The sequence below is a fragment of the Psittacula echo genome (assembly GCF_963264785.1).
Source record: "Psittacula echo genome assembly, chromosome: 1".
NCBI classification, from domain to species: domain Eukaryota; kingdom Metazoa; phylum Chordata; class Aves; order Psittaciformes; family Psittacidae; genus Psittacula; species Psittacula echo.
The window spans coordinates 116,061,416-116,081,074 of NC_137735.1; the positions used below are offsets into that span (position 1 = coordinate 116,061,416).

The window sequence follows — 19,659 nt, forward strand, 5'->3', positions numbered from 1 at the left end:
AAATACTAACTCTTTCAAGTTTTTATTTAAAATTCTACATTTTAGTTGGGAGCCACATCACTAGCCACAGAATCACATATGCCTATGGTGGCTTAGCCAACGCACTGCAGACACAAGAACTGAGACAAAAGTGGTGGTGGGAGATCACAGGGAACAGTTCAGGTTCTTCCAATAGAAATGTCCTGGCTTTTCTGTTGGAGCAAACACTGATACCACAACAACAGAACCAGACAGCAAAAAACCCCGGAGTCTGATGTAATTCAAGACATTGTTTTTCTTTCTTTTCAGAAACAAAAACCTACAATACATTATAATATAAATAAATAAAACAGAAAACACAAAAGTGAATTCCAAAACCTCCACCAGGATCTTAAAAAAGGGAACAGCCAACTATTTCTCAGATGCAGCCTAAACTTCTCTTACCTGCAAATTTTCAGTATACTTAGAAGTGTCCTATGTAGTGTATCAGACTTAGGGAACAAGATGTATTATATTTAGGTCTCCTTTTTTTCCATCCAGTATTTTCATCTTCATCAACTCCCACCTTAGTTTTTTCCATCAAATTGCCTGATGTTGTTTAACAAAGTTCAGCTCAGACTCACACTTTGCCTTCACTTTCAGAGCCTCTATCTTCATTCTTACAGTCCTCTACCAGGTCTTCACACTCCTGTGTCTTCTCTTCCTCCTCCTCCTCATCTCCAAAAGTCTCTTCCTGCATTGTAGTAAAAGTGAAAGACCTGGCAGCAACTTGTGCAGCCAGACCAGATGTGAAGTTTAAATCTGTTGATATGTGGAGCTGGGCCAGCCTATGCTTGATTTTTGAATGTAATGCATCCTCAGAGGGAGACTGTGAAACCTCTACTCCATCCATATTGCTCTGCTCGAGTTCTTCAACTTCCCCTTCATGCTGATAACACATTCTTTCTTCAGCCCTTGTAGAAATACCTTCATCAGCAGTACTGTCTTCTTTTCTCTCCATCTCAGGATCTTCACACAAATATTCTGTCCTGCTTTTATCAGCAGCATTCTCTTTTGGATTAGAGTCTTTTTCTTCAGATTTATCACAACTTTGGCTGCAGTCCCGCTTTTCTGTATCTGAATTCATATGTGATTCCAAATTATTTAGTAGCTTCAGCGGCTCTACGGGAGACAAGGGTTTCACTGCAGCTTAAAAAGGGGGAAAAAAATTAAATGATAACTAAAAGCAAGCTTCCATATATAAATAATTTATTTGTGTCTGCAAAAGGTGCAAGGTTGTAAAGGTCAAAATGGCTTAAAAAAATCCTCAAAACAACAGAAACAAAAAACCACAATGAAAAAAAAAGTAAAACAAGAGTGTTTTCTAATCACAAAGCTGAAGTGAGATGCGACTGCTACTTGTTGTAACTACTCTTAAAATCAGTGATGTAAAGAGACAGCACGAAGTTGATGATGCTTAAAACTGCCATCGAACACAGATGATGCATTCAGTGTTAAAGTGAAAACCAACTGCACTGTATACAGATTTGAACTGTCTTTGTTTTAAACAACAGTTTACCTAGTCCAATAAAGACAGGTGGTACATAACAAAGTCTTTATAGGCAATATCTGATCTCATACACCACAACATGTAAATACAACATTTATTCATACAGTCAGGTAAGGTGTCCTCACAAATAAAGTGTGGTTTAATTTAGCCTCTCTTGAAGTTAGTAGCAGCAGCGAGCCCCATTGCCAGCAATGGCATGCTTGCCAGGAAGTCTCTCCTCCCAGTGTTAAGGGTTAGTACAACTCGGTACAATCACTTCTTGAAGAACAGACGTCTTTCTTTTTAAGGAAACGATATAATGTCCATTTCCAAGTAACAGATTCCCTAAACTGCAGCAGCTCCATTAGAATAGCAGCACGAACATAAATGAAAGTGGCAACAGCAGATTCCCAAGTAGCATTTCCCTTTCTAATTCCATTCTGACTTTACCCCTGTAAGCAGAGATGAAAATAACTCTGGGAAATACACAAACTTTTCATGGGAAACACAGATTTACGGTATCAGGATTTTTCCATTGCATCTTACTTCAGCAATCTTTACTTTAGCCAGCTGAAGGCAGGCGTATCCTTATGGTTGTTACACTGATAATTGTGTCATTTAGCACACTGAAAGGCTGTGGCTTCCAATTCATCTTATGGTCTGTTTTAAAACCACCTATACAGAAGGAGCACAGCACCAGACTCATCTCTGTTGTTAATGGGGTATTTCTTTCCCCCTCTTGTAGAAAACATGCTGCTGCTTATTTCTGCCCATTTGCCTGAAGAGGCAGGAATATGCATAGTAGATTTGCTTATCATTTGGAAGCAAACCTGTTGCCTGCTTCCTCCAAAGGATACTTCCAAAGCCAAAATTTCTTGAAAAGTAGATATCTCAGATTGGCAGCTGGCCACTTCGCTGAATGATCAGTTAACATGCAACAGTCAATTCCTCAGAGCGCGGCTTTCTAAATCTGAGAAACAGCTGTACAAGAACTGTTGTATGGACAAGGTGGGAGAAGGGAGAACAGCTGGGTGCAATACAACCACTGACAGAATGAACTTCTTTGAGGAGAGAGGTTAGGAGAAAGCCTTGAAGTGATTCCGCACGAGAAGAAAGTTTTTTACGATGTTTGACAAATGAAAACAAAGCCACTAACAGCTTCACATACCTCCTCAAAAACACTTCCCTTTTACTGCCTCAACAGGATGCCAAAGGACCTACACTTCCCTAAATCACATACTGCCTAGACAGTAAGCAGTATTACCATGGTGCTGGGCCTGGGCAAATTTGCTTTACTCTGGTGGTCTACTAAGGTGATGATTTTCTTCTAGAAGCCAACCTATCATTTCCAGTTGACTTTATGCTGTGTTCTTTAGACTTATCAACTTTTTTGGAGCTGACCTCTTTCATGTGGAAACCCTCACCAGCCCCTCCTTCAACTAACCAAATAACCTAACAAATCAGGATGGCTTGCTGGGATCCTTGGCTAATGTGCCTAACAGATTAAAGCTTTTGAGTATTTCAGGATCTTTATTCACAATAATCACAAGTTAAGAGAACACAGGGTTTCTGGATTGTGATCATCCTGTAAAAGCAAGGCTTAAGAGGGCTATGGAAATAGTGTGGTATCACAGCCATCTTGGGCCAATAGAGACAAGAAGATGAACTTTTCTGGGTTTAAGGCTTGAAGATAAAGCAAGCCACAAATGTGGAAAGCACAGCTCACAAAAATGTTTCTTTAAGGAATGACTCTTGCATATGGATAAATTAAAGTCTGCAGCAGTAATATGCCAGGGTCCATTATGTCATATTTAACTGACTTGTGATTCTTTTGAAGAAATAATGAAGAAATTCCTTAAAAATCAGTAGAAGATGTTATGTCTGCTGTCCATATCAATACTTCAGATTAGACACACACAGTCTCCAAGCCAAAAGGAGATAGTATTAACTACTTTCATGAACTGCCCTCATGTTTTTCAGTCTTGTACAGAATGGAAGTAATCAATGTTTAGTCCTAGGCAGCTGGAGGAAATCACACTTTCCTCCCTCCCCACCATTGAATCTCTAATCCTAAAACAATGGAATATCTATACATGGAAAGGAAAGGAACCAACATGAGCTCCAAAGGCTTTCAGGGGAAGAGTTACTGAAGACTACAGGACTCTTTCCAGCTGTGGCCACAAATGGCCTGAGGATACACTGATGTGGACAGGTACCAGCTGCTAAGCTAGATAAGGAAATGTCCTGCAAAATCTCTCCTGACAAGAACTTTCTCTGCAGCAGCCACTACATCTGTCAAGACTTCAACTGGAGGTAGGATTCCTTCCTTCTCTCTTCAACAGGGAGGAAGGGAAGACTTGAGGAGATTTATGTGAAGAGCGTCACATCTTAAAAGGGATGAATCCTACCCTTGAGCAGACTCTGATATAATCTGATGTCTTAGGGTTTTTAACTCAGCTAGAAGAGAAGTCAATATCAATGGGTAAGTGATTTCTTTTACCACAATTGTCACTAAATTGACATAAAGAAGAAAGTTGTGGAGAACAGATACTTTTGGGGTTTGATGTCTCATAAATAGGTATGGCCTATTACTGTGTGTTCCCACTAAATTACTGAGAGATGCAATCCATGGTCTTTTTCTGGTAGACACTGGCAGAGGTGGAATCTGTTGCCAGACTTCAGGGTTGCCTTTCATTACACAGAACATGAAATTTTTTCAAGGGCTTTTCCTAACCTGTCTTTAAGAGGAAAGAATGAAAATGGAAAGAAGAGAAAAAGGAAAAGACAAACTAGTGCCAATTTTAAAGATAATAAATCAAACAGCTCAAGCAGTTAAAGGAATGAAGTTGTATCCAGGCTCAGTGCTGGAACAGAGACAGACTGTCTTGTCGGGGCAAGAGAAATATTCATATTCCTGCCTTTAAGTGCAGGTGGATGGAGATACCCAGCAGTTCTCAAGAGTCAGCAAAGGCCAGTTTGGAAGAACTCTTCTTGTGAGGTTTTTTGGGGTTTGCATTTTGTTTGTTTGCATGTTTTGTTTTTGCAAACACATTCTGTATACTTACTCTCTCATGAAAAAAAAAGCCAGTCTTACTCTTTCAGGAGCCTATAATATTTCAAAGTGTAGCTCTTCACTTTAACCTATGTATTTTTGTAAGTCTGGGGTAATTTCTAGTGGTTCCTTTAAATTCTGAAAAGTAATTTATTTACGAGCCCTGATTAAAATTCTTATTTACCAGAAAGCCATGAAAGAAAGCTCAGTTTGCACAGTCTATAGCATAACAGTTCTCTTTATGCTGTCTAAATACTTTGTGTGTTCAGTATTTTAGCTCAATATTCTCTTTAGAGCCAAATTCCCATTTCTCTGAGTTCTTTTCAATATATAGTAAAAGAATTGCTGCAAGTAATATAAAGAGATGGAATAGCTCATGCCACACAGCTCTATCAAAGACACTTCTATAGCTAAGTACTGTCCGAATACTAACATAGTCACAAGTTGATGGCAAACGGACACCTACCCTTTCTTAGAAAGGAATTAATTTTCAAAAGCAATGCTTACCATGGTCACTGAATAGCAGCTGTTTCCATTTCTGTCTTTCTATTTCTGAAGCTTTAAATCCCAGCACAGATTTCAATTCTTGTAATACCCTCTTAGATTCCTGTCTCTCTCGTTCTTGTCTCTCTCTTTCTTCCTGGGAAAAGCAGTAAAAATCTTCCCTTCTGTATTCATTCTCTGTATCTGAATAATCAACATATGCTTCCAATTCCTAAAGAAAAAAGAAAGAAAGAAAGAAAATGTTGATCTTCACTGTCAGTGTAGACCCTGTCCTACAATCATGACCAAGTGATCTCAACACTAGCCAACCACAGTAATAAGATGAGCCCAGTTTGAGCAGAGCCACTGGATCTGACACTGCTCTCAGTCATATTTGCATAATTTTGGAGCAAGTCCATTCATTGAAAGTTAACATCACTGCAGTTACCTGAGATTTAAGTTCATACACAAGTATGATCAAATGAACACCTTGAAAATGGGAGTCCATTTCCCCATAACTACAGGTGGAAATAAGCAATGCTGATGCAGGTTTCTTTGCCTTTTTCTTTTTCCTTTTATTTTATTTTAATTTACACCATAAGTAATTCTTCCTCAGTCAGGCATCTCGGTAATTTAATTTATGCAAATCTTTATTAGGTGGATGTTGAGAATGGCAAACTCCTCCTCCAGTTTTAACTACATTGGCTTACAAGCATTGAAAAATGGAGCTTCATTTATGTTACAACAGACAGCCAGTAAAGTTAGTCCCAGCTCTTTGATGTGGAAAAAAATCCAGAAAGAATACATGTGGGATAGGCTTGGGAGAGCAGAGCAGGGGTGTTCAATCTGCTTTCAGAATACATCTGCAACTCAGCTCTGGGATGGAGGAGGCCAGCTTCTCTTAAAGACAGCCCAACCATCACTCACGAGTTCCCCAAACACCACAAAACTGTTCACTGTCACAGTCTGTTTCAGGTATTCAAAAATGTTGAGATCACTTAAACTAAAGTCAGGCTGGTTTGTTTTGAAGCTTGTCAATGTTGCAGCTGTGACAGTTCATCTAATAGTATGCAAGTAGGACTCTGTTATATACCACCTTCTAGGAATTCACTTTTTTTTTCTACATTTTTCCTGTATTACTCTGACTTGTGTTGCTGCTCTCCTTTGTCACTTATTTTTAATGACATATATGAGAAGTGAATGCTGGTGCTCTTTTTTCCAGGATGGGGAACTCCTCCTCATGGAATGGCAAAAAGAATACATGATTCTTTTTCTAAGTCCAATTATGAAATGGCACTGGCTTCCTACTTATCAGTCTTGAAGGTCACTGCACAAGCAACTGAAAAAGGAATGGATACAGCAACCAAGCCCCAGTTATTGTTTAAATGATCCTGGTTGTTTTTTTTTTTTTACCTGCTCTTCAGGGATTGGATCTTTGTTTTCTATGTATATGGCAGGCTGTGTTAAAGGTACTGTAGTACGCTGTAGGCTGTCACAGGAAACTTCGGGTTTGCCTTTAAGGGGAAAAAAGAAAAGGGATTAAAAAAAAAAAAAGAAGAAAAAGACTGAGTGTTGAATGATGGCTTTGACTCACTCAGGCAGGGCCCAGGCATTTTCATTAGGAAAAAAGCGGTGAGAAGACTGGTTAGAATATACTGAAACGCTGTGCTAGGGAGCAGTTGAATAACTTGGCTGTCTTGGTATAAGCTGGGTCTGGTGAAACTCATCTTGAAGCACTTGAACTAACAAATCTCAAAACTTTCATATACTGCAAAAACCTACAGATGGCAGGAAAAACTGGTAAAAGCAGAAAACAGAGTCAGGGCCAAAGTTTAAAAAGAGAAGTAAAATAGTAAAATTATAGGCAAATGGGCTTCAAATAATTGGAAAATACTAGAAGAAATAATCAGGCAAAGTTTACCAGAAGCTATCTGGAAGGTAGCAAGGAGGTAAGTGACAGCCAGTGTGGATTTGCTGAGAACAGAAGATACCAAATCTCTCCAATCACATTTTCCAACGCAGTAACAGGTTTTATGAAAAAGAAGCCAAAGACATTCTGCATTTTGTTTTGGGTTTTGATATACTGTCATGAAATGCTCATAAGCAAACGGCCAGGAGAAAACTGCTATCAGATTCCTAGAACAGTCTCTTGGATAAGCAGAGTGTAGTTACTATTTTCAGACAGGAACAATGTAATGAGTGAGGATTTGTTTCAAGTCCAGTACTTTTTAATATTTCCAATAGGTGAAAGAGTGTTTCAGCCCATTAAGTCTGCTGAGATTGGGATAACCTGCAAGGATACTGAAGGGCACAATTAGAATCAAAAATAATACTGGAAAATCAGAGACACAGTCAAGGAAGAACGGGATTTCAGATACAGCAGTTTGGTGACAGTGACTGCAAATTCTTGTGCTTTAGAATAATCAAATGATTATTTGTCACAATAACAACTGACTGGGCAGCTCCACTGAGAAAAAGATGTAAAGAGCCTAGTGGTCAACTGTACCCTGTTGCAAGCAAAAAACCAAAAATACATACTAATACATATAAACAACAGCACTGACCATTAGACACATGATCAGGCTGTGGATGGAGCACAGTGCCCAGTCTGGGGTTCCTTCATTCAATAATATTGTGGACCAACTTGAGGGAGTCCAGATGAGAACCAAGGAAATGACCATAGGACCAAGTATAATCTTCAGGGAAGAGCTAAAGGATAGAGAGTCATGTAGAGAAGATAGAAAGAAACATAACTGTCTTCAAAAACGTAAGAGATATAAAGAGAAAATGGATTTCCATTGTGGGTAGATCCAAAGTAATAACTTTCTACTGGAAATGGAGTTAAGTGCTGGAATAGATGCCTGGAAATACTGCAAAATGTCTCTAAAGAGAGGTTTTTAGGAACAGGTAAAGACATTTACTTACAAACACTAATTTACCCTTCAGAAGGGAAATGGGCTAGATGATCTCGCCAAGCCCCACCTATCCCTATTTTCAATTTCTAATAAGTGAATACTTAAGGATGATATTCTGAAAGCAGGCTGTTCATACCAATGACAATTTTAGTGGTGTTCAGTTACCTGCTTCTGCAAACAATGAAAGTATGTAATTCCCTAGTTGCCGGGGCTGAGCTAAAGATTTGACATTCTAGAAGTATCTAAATGCAAAGTTTAAAAGAAAGATGAAGCATGTAGTGAAATTTGAAGTGGAAAATTGACATATTTATTTTATAAATATCAAGCGCCCTCCTCCATCGCATAACTCTGCCTTGTAATAAAAACATTTTCATAATAATAACAGCAACAACAGAAATATGCTCCTGAAGATATGAAGACAAATTTGGACAAGTATATGGAAGTTACTAATTAAAAGCTTGCCTTTCCAAATCAGAGGAGTAAACCAGCTGCTCTAATATGTACAGACTGCTGTGTTTGCCACCTACATGGGATGCTGCCATTGCTAAGGATATGTTTCAAGATCATGAATTCGCAGTGTTTAACTAGAACTGTTGCTGCTGTATTTCCTCTCCAGTGGATCAAACAACAGCAAGATTCATCAGCTTGCAGCAGAGTACTAAGATATTGCTCTTACAAATATCTGAAAAAGTTCTAAAGAAATTTTGCAAATATAGAGACAGTTTAAAAGGAAAAAGGATGGAATTTAAACAGTTTGAGGGATATTATTTCAAAGATCATTAAGACAGCACTGTAACTAGTCATAAAGAATATTCTGTTCTGTAAAATTAGTAGCAGATTATTATATGCTTGAATTGTCAAGGCCTTAAGCAGTAAATGGTTTTTATATTTGATGGAAAAGTGAGAGAATAAAGAGAAGATGGCTGAAAGTCTAGAATCAACTCACGCTGGAAACGTGCAAAAACCTACATGTAAATGAATGATAGGTAAGTCTATCATTGACCAGTGAATTTAAGTAGAGGTGAATTCCCCTAAAGGTGCTAAAGCCCCACTTGCTCTGTTCTGTGACAGGATCAGTGACTAACAGCACTGGTTCTAGAAATACACCAAGTCCTGTAAACAAAGAAGCCAAACAGCATTCATTAAACCATATACTATAATATATACTAGTATCAGCACCCATGAAAGTTGATGGGAGTGTATGAATATTCAATGAGCTAGACTTCAACGCTTTGCTTTGACGAGTTTGACACAATGAACTATTTCATATAGCTGTAAGAAACCTGCTTTGGCACAGAATGATTTTGGGCAAGAAGCATGTAGTGCTTCCTGAAGGAGACTCATCTGTGTAGACAGAAGACAACTAAAGGGATGCAAAACTGCTCTGAAAATAAGTGATAGGCAGCTACACAGGATGCCACAACTAGGATAGCTCATGTTCACAACAGCTCCTTAGTGGCTGGTCTTGATTTCATGCACAGCTTGAACAGTTCAGCTCACAGAAGCTGCTTAGAAATATATCAGGAAAGTCAAATCTAGTCAGATAAAAACAGTTTTCAATGACTAACATAATTTAAAAGTAGCTCCCATGCAGTAATTTAGTAAACTTGGTGCAAAATAGAGATTCAACTCCAGTACATTTCCAGGAAAATCACTGGGCAAAAGTGAAAGTGAAGGATTTTTTTATTTCCCATGCAATCCCTCCCTTCTATATCACACACCAGGTTATTTTTGTACTGAACTTTAAAAGGAAGCAAGTTATAATAAAAGTGCCTGCTGTGAAATTTATACACAAAGTAAAAATAAAACTAACTAAAAATACCATGGTTTGCAGTCTAGAGAGAACATTTAAGGAAAGGGTAAAAAAAGATCAGTGGAACTGCTGGTTGTGGAGGGTATCAACAGAACACAACAGGCTAGCACACACAAATGTATCAGACTACATCTAATATCCTCAGAGGTTGTTTTACACAGCGCTGAGAGGGGAGTTGTAAGACTAGACTATCAGGCAAAGTACACACAAATTTGGTTATATCATGTCTGAATCTGCACAGAGCCAGCACTAGGCCTCCCAGTGCTCCAGTTCGGATGTAAGCATGGACAAGGTCAGCTTGCATGGCTCACAGCAATATTCATCCATCTAACGGGTAGCTCACCCATACATCATTAAGAACTTAGCTCACTACAATTTTGGATTTCTGTAGGTAACTTGCTGATACAATTCACAAGTCACAATTTTCCTAATGCAGTTTCCATTACTAGCATTTTTCAGATGCTGGGCCATGCCTTCCTAGGACAGTACAAAAACTCCTGGAAAAAAGAAAGATTAGAAATTACAATTCAACTCCATGTCAGGAGAGCCTACGTTCACTTATGTTGTTTAAGCTACTTGGGATTCACAAGGAGAATGCCATCTAAGGAGAGGGGCATAGGGAAAAACATTGGGATATGCTGCTTGGTTTGACTAGCAAGCATACAGAAGATCCATTCACTCTCTCTGAGAGAGCAGGTAAATGGGTATTTTATGCTCAATACATACTCTACAATTTAAAATGTTCCAGGAAATGTCACTGCCAAGAAAGTTTCATGACAATGCCACTGTCATTTCAATGAACTACATAACTTCTGTGCAGTAAATAAATGAAAATCCCAGGGACGATTCATCACAATCCTACCCCTTCACAAGTGATTCATCAGTCAAAAGCAAAAAGCCACTACCTGTCTACACCTGGAAATGTAACAAACTGAATCCACAGGTCTAACTGTGGACTACTTAGACCTGTGTCTAACTAATGTTAATGGTAAATAACACGTTCACATTTTTTGCTGAAACAAAAGCTTCAAGGTCATCACAGTGAAAAAGTCTGACTTATGTATATGATTTTTTAAAGCCTATGGTTTTAAGACCTTCTTCACCTAAAATTCTGATACGTAGGCTGAATGCTGCCTTTGATCCATTTGACCATTGCATCGCTAAAGTGTATCTTGTTACTTGCTAAATTAATCTCTCACATTTACCTTTTTTATTTGAGTTTCTTCCGCTCATTTTTTCCACCTGAGAAATGGCTTCTTCCCAGCAGCTGTTGCTTGCCTGCATATGAGGCTGAATGAACTTCAGTTTCTGTTCCAGAACCTGATGGGCTTTTGTTGTCAACTCAGGTGTCTCCTTAGTGCTAACAAGTTTTTCAAGTTCATCCTCAAGAATTATTACCCTAGGTGATGAGGAGATGAACAGAAATAAGTGATAATAAATATGACTTCACCATTCCTTCAAGAATTCCATTTAATATCCTGTTATTTTCTTCAAGTTTTAAGAATCCAACTCAGCCAACTCCTCAAAGATGCTTCAAAATTTTAAAACCAAGATCCTTTTCTCCTCATCAAGATACACTGCTCACCTCCACTCATTTTAGTAACTCTTATATGTAAGATTTAAGGAGTAGGGCAGTTTCAAGTCTTTCACTAATGCAGTGATGAATCTTTAAAAATATTTACTAGGTAGTTACTATGAGCTGAAGTTTCTTATGAAGCATTTGATATGTTGCAAAATCAATGAAAGGCAAATACATTTTCAGATTTTTTTCAAGAGAGTGACAAAAGCGAGGCAAGATCTTAATGCACTGCTTAGCTTTGAATTTCCATCAGACACCTAAAGAATAGCCAGGAAACAGTATCAGATTCCATATTGAACCAAGGATCTCTGACTCCATGCTATGTGAAGATACGCCAGTGACTGCAATGACTCTATGTATCTGTCTTCTTCCTACCAGCATATTTTCTTAATTCATGTGTAAACTTACTCATTGAGCAGTGCCTTGAGATGAAGCTGCAAGCTGCGTACTGCTGTCTGAAGACTGTTCAGCTCTCTTGACTTCTGCTTTGTTCTGGTTGGCCATTCAAACCCCGACTGATGCTGAGTTTCAAAGTACCGATAAAACTCATAGCTTCGCTTGAGCTCCTCCAAGCAGGCAGCATGGGTATGAGGTAGGCCTTGAGTCACATCAGACAAAATATGATGAGGCAGCCGTTCAGGGGAGACCAAGGGCTTGGGGGATGCATTGGCTGGGGAGAGGAGCAGCACCAGCCTCCGGAAGAATTCTGAACTCTGCCCTACCCAGAGCTGAAAGAGGACCTGCAAAACAGGGGAGGGTTAGCTCTGTGCACCTGGGAACACAGCCAGCCTCCAAAGTAAATGTACAGATACACATGGGAAAACATTCCTCAGCCAGAAAGAAGAACTCTGAAAAACTGTGAAAATCTGCTGAATGCTTCTGAAGGGTATTCTAGACCATATGAGGTTCAGATCTCATGAGCCTTAGGTGACTGCTAATTATTCAATGAAGGATATTATATGCAATTATACTCAGAGGCCTAAATCCCCATATTTCTCATCAGGCAGCTTCATTATTTGCTATAATCTCCACATACCCTAAAGCTCATAAAGGACTGCCAAAATTCCAGTGGTGGCTAAGACATTTTTTCCTTTATGATGCCAAACTATCATTTCTACGATCTACTGAGTATTGCACTGCCCCATACCCAACTTTGAAACACAAGTCTAATTGCACTGTACTTCATCAAAAAACATTCTACATCTGAAGAAAACTGAGCTGATAATTTTTATTCCACCAAAGTGAAAATTTCACCAATTCCACTAAGGAGGGAAAGGCTTGTAAGAAATTAATTGATTCACAATGTTATATATGGTACAAAAGAAGTAAGTTCCTCTGGGAACAAGGAAACCCACTAGTTCAACTTCTTGAGAACTTCCACTTCCAATGCAATGAAAAGGCCTGTTTTCTTAGTTTTGAAGAGACTGTTAGCTCAGTACCCCATGACAGAACAGTAGAATCTTTTATCTCCAAAAGGAAAAGGAAAGGTTATTACACTTTTCTCTGCAATACAGCCCTTATTAAAAGGGATCTACTGTAGGTGAGTATGAGGTGTAGTCTGAAATCTGTTCTCAAGCATTCCAGACCAAGGAAAACAAAGAAAAACAAAACTCCATCATGCTTTTTTCCACAACACCCCCTGAGCTGCAGCTTCTGCTGAGGTTTTGGACCTACAGGATTGGAACTACTATATTTACAGTTTTGTACTCATACTATTGTTGACAAGCAGTGTTTTTTTCCAGTTTGTAAACAAATCAAGAGCAAAGCATTCAGAATAGTAACATAAAAGATTAAATGCCTTCAGATAGATGTGGTTTGATATACCATAAGGGTATATCAAAAATATTCGGATGCAAACTAAAAAACAAACCCAGAAATTTCAAAAGAAAAAAGATACTTCTTAATTTACAAAAGATGGTTATGAGAAGAAAGAACACAGAATGATATGAAATTAATTGGGGCACACACGCAGGACCGTGATTTGGCTGGCTGCTAAACTAAAAAGCAAACAATCGGGCAGCAATCATCCCCATGTCCCTAAAGATGTGGTGCCCTGGATAGAAAGTCAAGAGCCCATGCTATAGTAAGCACAAAAGATGACCAATCCCTTTCACCAGACATAAGGCAAAAGCAGTGAAAAGTAGCACAAAAAAGTAGTGGACTTCAGCAATTTATAATAATCCAAAACCTACCTGAAAAAAGGCACAATGATGAGAGAAAAGGGAATTCCAGATGTGTTTAGGGTTGCAAACAGCTAGCTCTGCCAATGACTTCTGATGATTTTTACTGACACTTAAACTTCACCCCAAATATCCAACTGGCTCTCCTCAGCTTGAATCGGTATTTTTTCCTTAAGCTAAGCATTTGTACTCTTCAAACTGATTTAGTTCAAAGACAAAGTAGCCAAAAGACACAGGCTACATTTGTCACGTGGCCTAGACATGGGCTTGAACGAAAATTAAAACATTAACTAAATCTGGATACACATCTGTGTTCTACCTGCATTTTAATATAAATACAGGTTCTCTCAAATGAAAAGAACTTGAAGAGGACTACACATAAATCCAGGTCTCACAACACAAATATGTCCCAGTGTTATCAAAGTATATCAACTTTATTATCTATGCATGAATCTGCTTAGGACTGATTTATGTTAATTTAGCTTAGTTCAACTACACCACACACAGCCATCACTGTCTGTTATGAGTTAATGTAAACTGAGATTTACTAGCACCCCAACCAGTTTAACTAAAACTGATTACAGTTCTGCAGGTAAAGACTTAGCTTACAAGCTTGGGCACTTCTGACCAGCTTCTTGTGCTTAAAAAGAAGTGGGTAAATAAATGGGCTTTCACAGTTGCAATTAGAATTTCAGCTAATGAAACGGCAAGAAAAAGAAAATCTCAAAAGCTTACATCTGATGTAGCTCTTAGCTTACAACTAATTAGACAAAGCCTCAAAGCTTAGCAACTGCTATTACAGGCAACATTTACTGTCAGAACAAAATAAGTCAAGGTCTAGGAATTAAGTGACAAAATGAAACAAAAGCCAACCCCACAGAATCACAGAAGTCACATAATAATGGAATTTTCCATTTAAAAAAATAAAGTTAAAAGAAGACTGCCTCAGCAGAGAATCACTGGAGTGTTGAAGGCTTGCATTCAAATTAGATCCTCTTTCCAGCTGCAAACATTGACTCACACAAATTAAAAACACCTAACATCTCAAACCAAAATAGATTAAAAGGCCATGATATGGTTGTTGTTCTGTTCAGTTAAATGTTTTTCAAAGATCAAAGAACCACACTGGCTCATGGCAGCAGGGGTTCAAGCTCGTGATTTCTACTCCTTGGTGTAACTAAACGCAGCTATTCCCTGTGGCAGTTACAATTAATTTGTATTTTCTGATGTATCTCTTTACTGAAGTCAGGAGATTAGCTAAAAAAGATGTTAAGTACAAACTTGGAAATCATTTTATTCAGCTGGGATCAATCACAGAGCAAAAAATTATGTTTAAGAAGGAGATTGATCAAGCTGACTATAACACACTGACTTGAATTCATATGATTTACAGAAAAAAAAAAAAATCCTAATGTTGTATTTGGGTTGTTCAGCCTGAAGGGGAAAAGGCTCTGGGGAGACCTTTGAGCAGCCTTATAGTACTTGAGGGGGGCCTACAAGACATCTGGAGAGGGACTTTTTACAAGGGCTTGTAGGGACTGGACAAACGGGAATTGCTTTAAACTGAAAGAGGGTAGATTCAGACTAGATATTAGTAAGTTCTTCGCTGTGAGAGTGGTGAGACACTGAACAGGCTGCCCAGAGAAGCTGTGGCTGCCCCATCCCTGGCAGTGTTCAAGGCCAGGTTGGACAGGGCTTTAAGCAACCTGGTCTATTGGAAGGAGTCCCTCCTCATGGCAGTGGGGTTGGAACTATAGGAGCTGTAAGGTCCCTTCCAAACCAAACCGTCCTATGATTGTGCAACTTCTCTTCAACCACATGTGAAAAGAAATAGCCTATGTGCCAATAAATTTAGAAATACATGAGACTGATTACATCTCCTCCTCAGTGGATCATGTTACTATGGGCTAGTACACACAATCCACAGGGCTTTATGACAACTGAAAGAGATCTTCACCAGAAGCATGTGTGGATGTGTGTGTCCTTCTCAGAGAGGTTACCTTGAGTGCAGGCAAGCTGAAGCCATCAGTTAGATTGTGTGCCTCCTCTTCAGAGACCTGCTCTTCACTCAGTCCCAAACCCAGCTCCTTGAAGGGGACTACACAGATGTAGCTGGTCACGTTGTCACTCTCCGAGTTCAGAGGGTAGGTTTAGCTGGAGTTAAGGTGGTTAACAAAGCAACTTTCGCATTAAACACACAGAAAAGGAAAAAACACCTAATAAGGTTTCTTATTTCTGGAAATTTGTGTGAAAGCGTCTACATTCCACCTAAATCCACCTGAATCGTGTTTAATTGAACATTTTGCAATCCTTATTCAGAGCACAAGTTTAAAAGCTCTTGGGAGGATAAGAGACAAGACATTGATAAAATAGCTATGTGTAAATACAAACACATAAAAAGAAACAAAACAGATTCATGAAAGACCCAGCATTCCTTTCAAGTAAGGAAAATATCTTGAAATATTAAGTTTCCAAGAAGTAGCTCATGTCCATCCACCTTAAACCAGAAATCATATATGTAACAGAGGAAAGAGAAGAACACTTGTGCAATTTTAAGTCTAAAAGGTAGCCTATGCTATAGACCAAACTCAGGATGATGGGAATTAGAAGGGGGGTGGTCAGTAGGTCGAGAGAGGTCCTCCTTCCCCTCTACTCTGCCCTGGTGAGACCACATCTGGAATATTGTGTCCAGTTCTGGGCCCCTCAGTTCAAGAAGGACAGGGACCTGCTGGAGAGAGTCCAGCGCAGGGCAACTAAGATGATTAAGGGAGTGAAGCATCTCCCTTATGAGGAAAGGCTGAGGGAGCTGGGTCTCTATAGTTTGGAGGAGACTGAGGAGTGACCTTATTAGTGTATATAAATATATAAAGGGGGAGTGTCACGAGGATGGAGCCAGGCTCTTCTCAGTGGCAAACAATGATAGGACAAGGGGCAATGGGTACAAACTGGAACACAAGAGGTTCCACTTAAACTTGAGAAGAAACTTCTTCTCAGTGAGGGTGACGGAACACTGGAACAGGCTGCCCAGGGGGGTTGTGGAGTCTCCTTCTCTGGAGACATTCAAAACCCGCCTGGACACATTCCTGTGTAACCTTATCTAGGTGTTCCTGCTCCAGCAGGGGGATTGGACTAGATGATCTTTTGAGGTCCCTTCCAATCTCTAACATACTGTGATACTGTGATACTGTGAATTCCCTGTGAGTTCTGTCTGTGGAGGGACTGCTCACAATAGCTGGTCTTTGACATGCCAGATAGTACTGTGAAGAACAAGAGCTCTCGATTGTCATACCATTAATTTTATAGATTACATTGCTGTAAAGCCACCATGATCTTGTCAGAAACAGCAGCAAACTGTTATCAATGCCATTCAGCACATTTAAATTCTAAGTGAGAAAATGTACATTTCCAGTCCTCAGAACTGCTTAATAAGTAGGAAGCAAACACTATATCACTGATACCAGAAGACAGATAAAAATAATTCATTGACTAGGCAGCATTTATGTTAAAACAGCTCTAATTTTAGGCTAACCTCATGCTCAGAAGGAGGAGGAGGAACAGTTCAAGATTTCTGTGCATTTTGGATAGTTACCCAGTCTCAAAACAGTAAAATTTGCTTTAAAATAAGAACTTACAACTTACAGTCATAAGCACATTTGCTCCACAGAAATATATATATAAAAAAGCAATATATATATAATTTTAATATATTTTATATATTATATAAAATGTATTTTAAAGTAATACATATATTTGTAAAGCGTGCATAAAAATAAGGGTTTAATTTAAAATATTTTTTCATCTATATTTCAATTTGAAAACTGAGTGCTTTCATCTCTTGGTGCACATAAAGCGGATGAGAAGCACTTGTCTCTTGTCTAGCGTCTTCTGAGGAAGCTACAAGTTCCACTCGCTTTTACTTCTAAATTTTCAATGTGCTAAATTCCCGTAAGACTGAATCTGTAAAAGTGGTTTGCTTAAGAAAATTTTTATCACTTGAGTAAGAGAGCATTGCATTAAAAATTCGTATTGTGTGTCCCAGAAAAGAACAATGCCAAGTGTCCAAGTTCTAACCAAACAAACACACTTCTTCCTAATTTATCCCCAAAAGAAATCCAGGAAGAAAGAAGCCTATTAAAGTGTTCAGACAAAAACCAGCAAGGCAAATTAATTAGGAGCAGAATATTACTGTTGCCACTAGCAGCTGCCTCACATGAATGCTGCCTATTGTCAATTAACCTGACAGCATGCCCAGCAGATGGAGCACATGGGATGAGGATGGTAACTCTGTTAGAGATCGGAAAGTCAGGTCAAAACCCTTCAGGACCAGTTATCTCAGAGACTAATTACGTTCCTTGTTAATCTTTTCCTGCAAGAAGACATTTCCAACAACAGGAACACCATTAAAAGCAGTTTGGACACGTGAATTTCTAAATCATGCTAAGAAAAAAATTCCAGGCAACGTTTCAAATGAGTGGTTTGACCAAAGGAGCCCCTTATCAATACTACGTCTCAACTAGGGATTCCCAGCATACTCCAGCACCTGCCTGCCTTGCCTTCCACTACTGCAGACCTCCCACTCCCGTTACTATGGGATAGATGAAAGCAGAGAACTGATCCCATGCCACCAGTAGCTTCCTAAGGAGTAAACCTCTAGAAAGTTTAAGCACATACACACAAACATATACATAAACACAAACACACTTCCTTCATGCACTTTGCTCTAAAACACAAGTATTTTGAAGTGCTAATGTTTTAATAGAAAATTAAAGCCAAAATACAGTAACTAACCTTAGGTTAGTGAAATTTTTTCTATGTCTTTGTGAAAATATTTCATTCATCTGTTTAACTTACATGTCTTATTAGCTTGGGAGAAGAGAAGGCAAAATTACTTAATAATAAACTGTCAAATTCAGAATAAAATATCTGTACAGTGACTGTCTAACTTCTGCCAGGAGGTCACTCTTATTTGCCTACAGAAAAGAAAGAACAATAATGTACCCGTGTGTTGCAATTTAATATTCAGACTTTGCTCTTCAAAAGCACATTCCATCTGAAGATCTAACAGGAGGGCCTCACAATATCCTTGAGAAATCCAAGCTGCCTTTTTATGAAATTCTCACCTGCTCACCAGGCAAGAATGGGTGAGCTAAGCATGGATGCACTGGCTGGTCAAGGAAGACACACTGCACTGCAAAATGCCCAAGTCTCTTTACTCAGGCTTTCCAGCATTGGATTTCTGATTTAGGCTTTCATGACTCAAAGAGGGTGCTGCTTTTTGTTTAGCTTCCCGTATTCTTGTGAGAGCTTTCTTGTCCTGGTTTAGCAGTAGCAGTCATTTTTTCTACTGGTGCAGTGCTGTGTTTTGACTTTCGACCTGGGAATAATACTGATAAAGCCGATGTTTTCAGTTGTGGGTCAGAATGTTTACCCTGACCAAGGTCTTTGTGAGTCTCATGCTCTGCCAGGGAGGAGGAGAAGCCAGGAGGAAGCAGGGACAGGACACCTGACCCAAACTAGCCAAAGAAGTATTCCATACCACAGCACGTCATGCCCAGGATGTAGAACGGAGAGTTCCCGGAAGGGCTGGATCATGGCAGGGTGGGGGTGAGGTACCGGTTGGTGAGCGGTTGTATTCTCTTGCTTGTTATTTCCTTTATCATTATTACTATTAGTGGTAGCAGTAGTGATTTGTGTTACACCTTAGTTATTAAACTGTTCTTATCTCAACCCGTGGGAGCTGCATTCTTTTGATTCTCCTCCCCGTCCCTCCAGAAGCGGAGGGAAGAAAGGTGGGGGGGAAGTGGACTGCGTGGTTCTGATTTACGGCCTGGGCTTAAACCACGACAGTTCTTTTTGGCGCCCAACGTGGGGCAGGAAGGGTTGAGATAACAACAGATCTGACTGAGGCACAGTGCTGATTTATGGGCTCTCAAAGTTGTTTCTCTTGATGTCACAGTTTCTGTATGTTGTAGCTTGCTTGGAGCTGGTATTTGCTGTGTTAGTGTTTATCAAGTGTGGGCCTTGGGCTAAGGTTCTTGTTTCATTGTATTTTATGGTAATGGCTTGCGATACGGAGGGGCTCCGGCAGCAGGGCGGGATGGACGTGGCCGTGGACTTGTACCTGGCCGTC

General features: G+C 39.3%; 1 protein-coding gene across 2 annotated transcripts in view; it reads right to left on the reverse strand.

Annotated features, from left to right (window-relative positions):
* Nucleotides 1-268: 268 nt before the first annotated feature.
* The window catches only part of VEZT (vezatin, adherens junctions transmembrane protein), a 54,623-nt gene continuing 35,232 nt past the window's right edge, over nt 269-19,659 (reverse strand). For both annotated transcript variants that reach the window (XM_080619318.1, XM_080619317.1), the window contains exons 7-12: nt 15,530-15,677; nt 11,758-12,089; nt 10,976-11,169; nt 6,456-6,556; nt 5,067-5,274; nt 269-1,167 (exon numbers count right to left, since the gene is read on the reverse strand). In XM_080619318.1, the coding sequence (XP_080475444.1) occupies nt 599-1,167; nt 5,067-5,274; nt 6,456-6,556; nt 10,976-11,169; nt 11,758-12,089; nt 15,530-15,677 (1,552 nt within the window). In that variant the 3' untranslated portion in view covers nt 269-598. The remainder of the gene's footprint in view (nt 1,168-5,066; nt 5,275-6,455; nt 6,557-10,975; nt 11,170-11,757; nt 12,090-15,529; nt 15,678-19,659) is intronic.